The sequence below is a fragment of the Gymnoscopelus microlampas genome (genome assembly GCF_963454915.1).
Source record: "Gymnoscopelus microlampas genome assembly, chromosome: 4".
Classification (NCBI taxonomy): Eukaryota; Metazoa; Chordata; class Actinopteri; order Myctophiformes; family Myctophidae; genus Gymnoscopelus; species Gymnoscopelus microlampas.
Window position 1 is genome coordinate 56,181,801 of NC_139941.1, and position 9,038 is coordinate 56,190,838.

Here is a 9,038-nt window from a genome sequence, read left to right on the forward strand (position 1 = left end):
ATAAGTGTCAATTTGGGGGCCCTTGATGCGAAAAAGTTTGAGAACCACTGGGTTAAAACACTTCATTTTAACGTCTACTCAGGCTTTAGTGTTTCACCTCATCCATGTCACTTGATTCAATATTTAATATTCATTTCATCAGACAATACCCCCCCCCCCCCCCCCGCCCCCATAACAGTATAAGCAATTTGAACTACAAAAAAAAAGCAGAAAAAGAACAGATTGACACATTTTGCCCAACATAGACCCACCAGGGTTACTGTATGTATGTTTTTTATTCTTTTATTAAATTGTGATTTTATCAAAGTTAAATATCAAACATATCAGACAGTCTACATTTACCAAAAGGAAAAGCATGTTTATATAATTCCCCACCGGCCAATGAAATGAACGACCGAAACCCAAGTCATTCATTTACAGCAAATCCAACCCTGCTCACATACAGGTCCATTTGGTTAGATTTGTGGGAGTATATATAGCCTACTGTACCTACAGTTTGTTGATGTTCCCTCAACCTCAACCTTAAGCCCAATCCTCAATTCTCAACCTTAACGCTAACCCATAGACTTGTAAAAAAAAATCTATGGACAAAGAGTTTTCACTAAAAATCATTGAATATTTATCCTTCACAATGATCCACCCGGTGATCGCCTCAAACGACGTGGGGGGGAGGGGGGGGGGGGGGGGGGGAGTGTGTTGTCGTGATAATCCGTTCCATAGTTATGGACAGTTGAATGTATCTTGTTTTTGCCAAAAAGCAACAGAAATCCTATAATACCAAACGTATTGCGATCACGGGATCTTTGGCTGTACTCTTCTTCGGCGATGCTGGGATCATTCAGAGGCTGTGGAAGAGCGCCCTCTATCGCAAACCACTGGAAACACCACATGACGAGTGACTCGTCAATGTGCGGTGTGAGCCTATTGGATTGAAATGACGAATACACTCGACAATGGCAGTCAATGAGTTAACACTGAGAGGGTGTTTCAATTCAAAAAATAAAACGGGAAAAAAGTTCACGTAAAAAAAGAATAGTGAGATAGTGTTGGGTGGCCATTTGTGGACCAGCTCTGGCTTGTTGCCAGGCAGACTAGTAGATGTAGCTTCCGTACAGCCAGGGTCAGAGGTCATGGCTTGATCTCAGAAATCTCTGGAAAATAAAAGGAGAACGAGGATGAAAAATGCACAAAAAGACGTCATGTTGTTGTTTAGTGCTTTAGAGGAGAAATACCACTATGTGTTTACATTGACTTTAACCTATACTTGTACAAACATTTATTATTTTTGGAACAATTACCCGATTTTCCTTTTTATTTTTTTAATTAAAACTTGCAGGTGATTACCCTGCTCCGGTTCTACTCCCGGTGAGAGTGGAACCATATGTCCATTTCCTTTCTCTCTCGACCCATATTGTCCAATGAATAATAATAATAATAACAACAACAATAATAATAATAATAATAATATTCAAGTCGCCATGAAGAAGTCATCGACATTTGAACTTTAAAACAAATCTTTTCTACATCAGGGACTATTTATGAATTGCATTTAAACACATCAATAACGTCACTTTCTTTGACCAAATGTAAAGGCTACATGAAGTTGACCGTTTTATTAAACACTCTTCAAGCAAGTTTCCACACCGTGCTGAAATGAATGGAAGCAAGAGGCTTCCTGGAAGCTACGGGAAAGCTAACAAGCTAACAAACAAACAAACAAACAAACAAACAGCGATGCTATTGTTGGGGAAATGATTAGCATATTATGAATTATACAAACAGGTTAGTTGACACACGTTTCTTGCAAAGACTCAGTGGTGAGACAGGTGACACAGTGGTGGGACAGGCGACACAGTGGTGGGACAGGTGACACAGTGGTGAGACAGGTGACTGAGTGGTGAGACAGGTGACTCAGTGGTGAGACAGTCACAGGGATTGAAGCAGAAACAAATCTCAGACTGAACAGCCCAATCAGTGATTTGTGAAGCAGTGTGGAAGGAGACGACCTTCCCACTGCTGCTGTGTTTCCTAAAACATCTACACAATACCGTACGTATGTAGAATTATCATGTTTAGGTATTATTATCATTGTAAACGTCAGCCATGAACCACTGCCCTATAGCAGGGGTCTTCAAGGTCTTTCAGCCCAAGGACCCCCTAGCTGAGAGAGAGAGATGAAGCAGGGACCCCCCCCCCCCCCTCCGACTAAATTGACTACAATTGTGCTGCAGATTAAACTTTTTAGATTCAGAGCTTCATAGACTATCATCAGTGTTGTGTAAATTAATGTTTCTTGTTCATTTCAGACATTTAATCACTTAAACCTTCAATATACTTGGTACTGGATTTGCTCCTTTTTACCCTCATACACCGAACCTCTTTGCTGAAAATAGCAGATCTACAAGCTTGTAGATCAGCTATTTTCCCCAGAGCCCCTGTTAAAGAGCCCTAGCTGCTCTATAGGCGTCAGGCAGGCAGTGCTAAGGTCCTAGTGCCTACTGTATGCTTGGTTGCAGAGCGGCCAATATGTCAGGCTGAAAGCAGCAACACGTCAGGCTGAAAGCAGCAACACGTCAGGCTGAAAGCAGCAACACGTCAGGCTGAAAGCAGCAACACCTAGAAGACTACAAGCTTGGAGGTTGTATTAGACCCTCCAGAAAAACGCCATTATGCAATTTTGCGCATAATTATGTGGGGGTACACTTCTTTTGCGAAAAGGGCGTGTCGCATCGCATAATATACGAAATATGTGGCGCATATTTCTGCAACTTTTAGCATTTGTAGCATACTTTGCAACTTTTCGCATGTTTCACATATTTCGTGCATTTCACAGCATAAAATCACAGAAATCCCCACATATTTCATCGCATCAGAAATGATTTTTGTCCACGTTTTTTCTGGAGGGTCTAGTTGTAGGCTTTTTTTGTATTGTGCAATGGCATCATGCGACATAGTACGAAGGGGGCGTCCTACCTGGGGTGGTTTGTGTGTGTGTGTGTGTGTGTGTGTGTGTGTGTGTGTGTGTGTGTGTGTGTGTGTGTGTGTGTGTGTGTGTGTGTGGGCAGGGGGGCGATGGGCTGCGTTTCCAAGGCGACGTTGTCGTTGGGCGAACAGGAGGAAGAGGAGAAGGAGGAGGAGGAGAAGACGGCGACGGCTGGTTGAGTGGGAGGAGCATGGAGGGAGGGTTGGAGGGAGGCCACGCCCCACAGGGGGGCCAGTCAGACGCAGGTAAGAGAGGAAGAGGAGGAGGAGGAGGGAGGAGTTATGGGGGTCAGAGGGCGTCGATACCTGCGGGGCTGAGGACCAACGCCTGGAGGAGGTCAGACAGAGAGATGATTCCTCTGACCACATCTTCACTGTCCACCAGCACCAAGCGATGCACCTGACAGAGAGACATAGAGAGAGAGAGAGAGAGACATAGAGAGAGAGAGAGAGAGAGAGAGAGAGACCACACAACATGGAGTTTCATTTACGCTGTCCATTGTTCCTCAAACTATGACAAAACATGTACCGTCGACTCCCCGGAGTGCAACCCTTCATAGGGCAGCAGACAGCGACGCTATAGGGCTGTCACAGTTATGACATTTTACTTGACGATTCGTTGTCCAACAAATAATTGCGATGAATGATTTACTCTGGCAACGCACTGATTACCTGCATTACACCTGCAGCCCACTAGGGCGGAAGTGAAGAGATAGTGAATGAATAAGGTGAATATGTGTGTAGTTGTGTACAATGTTGCTCTGTATCGACGGTGCTTCTTATTGTTATTTCTCTGTTTTGTATTGCTGTATCTGACAGTACTCTGTATCTGTATCTGTAACTCTTAACTGTTGTGCTGCCTCTGGGCGACTGAAATTCCTCCGCAGGATCAATAAAGGTATCTATCTATCTCTGTGGTGTGCCTCACGTGCATGCGTGTGTGCATGCAGCCTGATTTCACACAATTTAGTATACATTGCACGGACCGAGTGCACGTCATTCCGTGCATAGCCGCCTAGGAAACCATATATGTACGGCGAGTCCCCCGGTGGGCGTAACCGGTTGCAACCCGGAAGCAGAGCAGTCCCCACAACATGATTTACCATTCTGTGCCTATCGGTATATAACTCAAACGGTGCAGTATAGGCTCAAGCAAACTGGAGCCACGTGAGGGACCACCGAGTGAGCTATAGCGAACGAGTTGCCATCCCGAACGTTGCGACGTTGTGAGACTGCCGCCTCCGAAATGGTTTAGTCAATTGAGGAGATGCGAGGCGGCAATACACGTGCAATGTATATTAAGTTGTGTGAGATCGGGTTGGCGCGTGTACGTGTGTGTGTGTGTGTGTGTGTGTGTGTGACCTCGGCTTCAGCGATGCGGTCTATGACGGTCTCCAGGGTCTCGTGGGGGAAACACTTCAGAACTCCCTCCATGCAGCACGACCTCATCTCCATGGCCTCACGCATCGTCATGTCCAGGTTGTTGTAGTTCTTCTGAGCAGCCAGGTTCTAATTAAGCAATATTACACGAGAGGGTGTGCTTTACCGTCATTATTGGCACGCCAGTGATGCGGTCAGGAACGAGGCGAAGCCGAGTTCCGCCAGCATCACTGAAGTGCCAATAATGTAAGGTAAAGCACACCCTCGAGTGTAATATTGCGATTATACAACAGTTACCAACAAAACACATCCAAATGTATTCATATTGTGGGGCAATTAATAATAAAAATGTTTCGCTATTGTCCGTTTCCCTGTAAGGAGAAGAGTTTTTGACTGAGAGACATTAAATAGTCCCTGTAGCAGTGCTTTGAGTTTGAGGCACCGTCTCATCAACACAGCTGAGCTATCAATGCTTGCGCAGTGGAATGAATTCCAGTAGGCTATATGCTCCGTCGTACGACCGTGTCACGCGGCCAAAATAACTGATCTACAAGCTGACAACGCGTCGCGATGGCGACGCGTTGTGAACTTGTAGATCGGCTATTTTGGCCGCGTGACACGGTCGTACGACGGAGCATAATAGCCTACTGGACTGTTAACGAAATGGGAGTCATTTTACTTTACACAGGAGGATATTTATAACCTTCTAACCATTGATCAACCGTAAATCCACCAAATTAACAACATAGTCCATTTTGCATAGCTGTTTGTTCTCCGGTGGCGGCGGTGGGTCAGGCTACTGTCTGTTTGTTTTCCTACCGTGGGACAGAGTGACTTCACAGCACAGCTGTGCCATATAATGGTCTAATCAGGTGCGGACCGGACTGCACTGCGGAGTGATTTATTAATGTGATTAGGCCCGTGCTATGATGCTGGTTTGAAGCACGGCTAGAAAGCTATTTCAACCAATCAGATTGCTTGCTCGGAACTACCTGTTGTATAATGGTACACATTAACACCATACAGGTTCTAATGGTACACATTAACACCATACAGGTTCTAAAGGTACACATTAACACCATACAGGTTCTAATGGTACACATTAACACCATACAGGTTCTAATGGTACACATTAACACCATACAGGTTCTAACACAGGTTCTAATGGTACACATTAACACCATACATGTTCTAATGGTACACATTAACACCATACATGTTCTAATGGTACACATGAACACCATACAGGTTCTAATGGTACACATTAACACCATACAGGTTCTAAAGGTACACATTAACACCATACAGGTTCTAATGGTACACATTAACACCATACAGGTTCTAATGGTACACATTAACACCATACAGGTTCTAATGGTACACATTAACACCATACAGGTTCTAATGGTACACATTAACACCATACAGGTTCTAATGGTACACATTAACACCATACATGTTCTAATGGTACACATGAACACCATACAGGTTCTAATGGTACACATTAACACCATACAGGTTCTAAAGGTACACATTAACACCATACAGGTTCTAATGGTACACATTAACACCATACAGGTTCTAATGGTACACATTAACACCATACAGGTTCTAACACAGGTTCTAATGGTACACATTAACACCATACAGGTTCTAATGGTACACATTAACACCATACAGGTTCTAATGGTACACATTAACACCATACAGGTTCTAATGGTACACATTAACACCATACAGGTTCTAATGGTACACATTAACACCATACAGGTTCTAATGGTACACATTAACACCATACAGGTTCTAATGGTACACATTAACACCATACAGGTTCTAATGGTACACATTAAGACCATACAGGTTCTAATGGTACACATTAACACCATACAGGTTCTAATGGTACACATTAACACCATACAGGTTCTAACACAGGTTCTAATGGTACACATTAACACCATACAGGTTCTAATGGTACACATTAACACCATACAGGTTCTAATGGTACACATTAACACCATACAGGTTCTCAGGTACCTAATCTAATGCTTAGCTTAAACATCTATAATTATTCAACAATTTTCAGAAGGAGTGAAAATAGCAGATCTACAAGCTCAGAATCTATGCGACGAGTTCTGAGCTTGCAGATTGGCTTTTTCCACTACTTCTGAAACAGGACAAAACCTTTCAGTCAAGTATTTCAATTAATTTCAAAAGGATCCTAATAAAACAAGGTAGAACTTACAATGACATCAAACCTTGAGTATAGCGCCACCACCTTGCCTGGAGGAGCAAGAGAAAGAAAAAAATGAAAAATGTAAGTAAAAGGTAGAAGCCTCTTTGAGTGTCCTACTGAGTAGGGACAGGGATATAGGGATATAGGGATATAGGGATATAGGGATATAGGGATATAGGGATATAGGGATATAGGGATATAGGGATATAGGGATATAGGGATATCCCCGGAACGACAGTTGTGATGTAATGATGTTATGATTGATCGACACCTTGTTCGCTGAGCACGGGCAGCGCCGACACCCTCCTCTCTACGAAGATGGTCAGAGCGTCGTAGACGGTAGCAGTGTCCTGCACCGTGGCAATGTGTCTGAACGTCCCGATCCCAACCTCACTCATCCTCTTCTGCAGGAACCTGGGCTTAGGGATCATAGAACCCTGGAGGACAGAGAGACAGAAACCTGGCCTTAGGGATCATAGAACCCTGGAGGACAAAGAGACAGAAACCTGGCCTTAGGGATCATGGAACCCTGGAGGACAAACAGACAGAAACCTGGGCTTAGGGATCATAGAACCCTGGAGGACAAAGAGACAGAAACCTGGGCTTAGGGATCATGGAACCCTGGAGGACAAAGAGACAGAAACCTGGGCTTAGGGATCATAGAACCCTGGAGGACAAAGAGACAGAAACCTGGCCTTAGGGATCATAGAACCCTGGAGGACAAAGGACAGAAACCTGGGCTAAGGGATCATAGAACCCTGGAGGACAAAGAGACAGAAACCTGGCCTTAGGGATCATAGAACCCTGGAGGACAAAGAGACAGAAACCTGGCCTTAGGGATCATAGAACCCTGGAGGACAAAGAGACAGAAACCTGGGCTTAGGGATCATAGAACCCTGGAGGACAAAGAGACAGAAACCTGGGCTTAGGGATCATAGAACCCTGGAGGACAAAGAGACAGAAACCTGGGCTTAGGGATCATAGAACCCTGGAGGACAAAGGACAGAAACCTGGCCTTAGGGATCATGGAACCCTGGAGGACAAAGAGACAGAAACCTGGCCTTAGGGATCATGGAACCCTGGAGGACAAAGAGACAGAAACCTGGGCTTAGGGATCATGGAACCCTGGAGGACAAAGAGACAGAAACCTGGGCTAAGGGATCATAGAACCCTGGAGGACAAAGAGACAGAAACCTGGCCTTAGGGATCATAGAACCCTGGAGGACAAAGAGACAGAAACCTGGGCTTAGGGATCATAGAACCCTGGAGGACAAAGGACAGAAACCTGGCCTTAGGGATCATGGAACCCTGGAGGACAAAGAGACAGAAACCTGGGCTTAGGGATCATAGAACCCTGGAGGACAAAGAGACAGAAACCTGGCCTTAGGGATCATGGAACCCTGGAGGACAAAGAGACAGAAACCTGGGCTTAGGGATCATAGAACCCTGGAGGACAAAGAGACAGAAACCTGGCCTTAGGGAACATGGAACCCTGGAGGACAAAGGACAGCAGAGCCCACAGGAGGGGATGAAAGATTGATTGATTAATTGATTAATTGATTATTTGATTAATTGATTGATTGAATACTTTATTAACACGTTACATATGAGCATATGGCGGTGAATGAGTTAAGGTCAGCCATGGTTTGGTGGAAGACGAGGTTTACTTACAAAGATATGGAGGAACTTGAGGATGCGTTTGTGAGTGAGGATGTGAAGCACGTTGCCCGACTCTGGATCGATGACGGGCAGCCTGTGGATCTTGTTCTTCAACAGGGAATAGATCGCTTCAAAGAGACTGCACGGGACAAGACACAATAGATGTCTTAATAAACTGCATGGGACAAAGACACAATAGATGTCTTAATAGACTGCGTGGGACAAGACACAATAGATGTCTTAATAGACTGCATGGGACAAGACACAATAGATGTCTTTATGCACGGGACAAGACACAATAGATGTCTTAATAGACTGCATGGGACAAGACACAATAGATGTCTTAATAGACTGCATGGGACAAGACACAATAGATGCTTCAAAGAGACTGCATGGGACAAGACACAATAGATGCTTCAAAGAGACTGCATGGGACAAGACACAATAGATGTCTTTAAATAGACTGGAGACAATACGAAAGACAATATATGTCTTTAAATAGACTGGAGACAAGACACAAAATACAATGTGTTTGCAGCATTATTGAACCACTATGTTCCGGGGACATAAAGTTAGGGGTCCGGGGACATAAAGGTAGGGGTCCGGGGACATAAAGGGACATAAAGGGGTCCGGGGACATAAAGGTAGGGGTCTGAGGAGGAGGTATGGTGTCTCACCTGGAGTCAGGAGCGATGCTGATCAGAGTGTTGACAGAATACTTTAGATAGATCTCTGAAACATAAACATAGAGACAGACAGACAGACAGACAGACAGACAGACAGA

The 9,038-nt window shown here is 44.5% G+C and overlaps 1 protein-coding gene across 3 annotated transcripts in view; it reads right to left on the reverse strand.

The window, feature by feature from the left end:
- Positions 1-268: 268 nt before the first annotated feature.
- LOC311044590 (5'-AMP-activated protein kinase subunit gamma-1-like) overlaps positions 269-9,038 on the reverse strand; it is a 21,347-nt gene continuing 12,577 nt past the window's right edge. The window contains exons 7-14 of one of the 3 annotated variants that reach the window (XM_084056286.1): positions 8,932-8,986; positions 8,267-8,393; positions 7,102-7,124; positions 6,867-7,009; positions 6,605-6,642; positions 4,345-4,491; positions 3,289-3,382; positions 269-1,151 (exon numbers count right to left, since the gene is read on the reverse strand). In XM_084056286.1, coding sequence (XP_083912412.1) covers positions 1,129-1,151; positions 3,289-3,382; positions 4,345-4,491; positions 6,605-6,642; positions 6,867-7,009; positions 7,102-7,124; positions 8,267-8,393; positions 8,932-8,986 — 650 coding nt within the window. In that variant the 3' untranslated portion in view covers positions 269-1,128. Of the gene's footprint in view, positions 1,152-2,973; positions 3,383-4,344; positions 4,492-6,604; positions 6,643-6,866; positions 7,033-7,101; positions 7,125-8,266; positions 8,394-8,931; positions 8,987-9,038 lie in introns of all 3 variants that reach the window. The other 2 variants (XR_014600710.1, XM_084056285.1) reach the window with 2 other exon arrangements.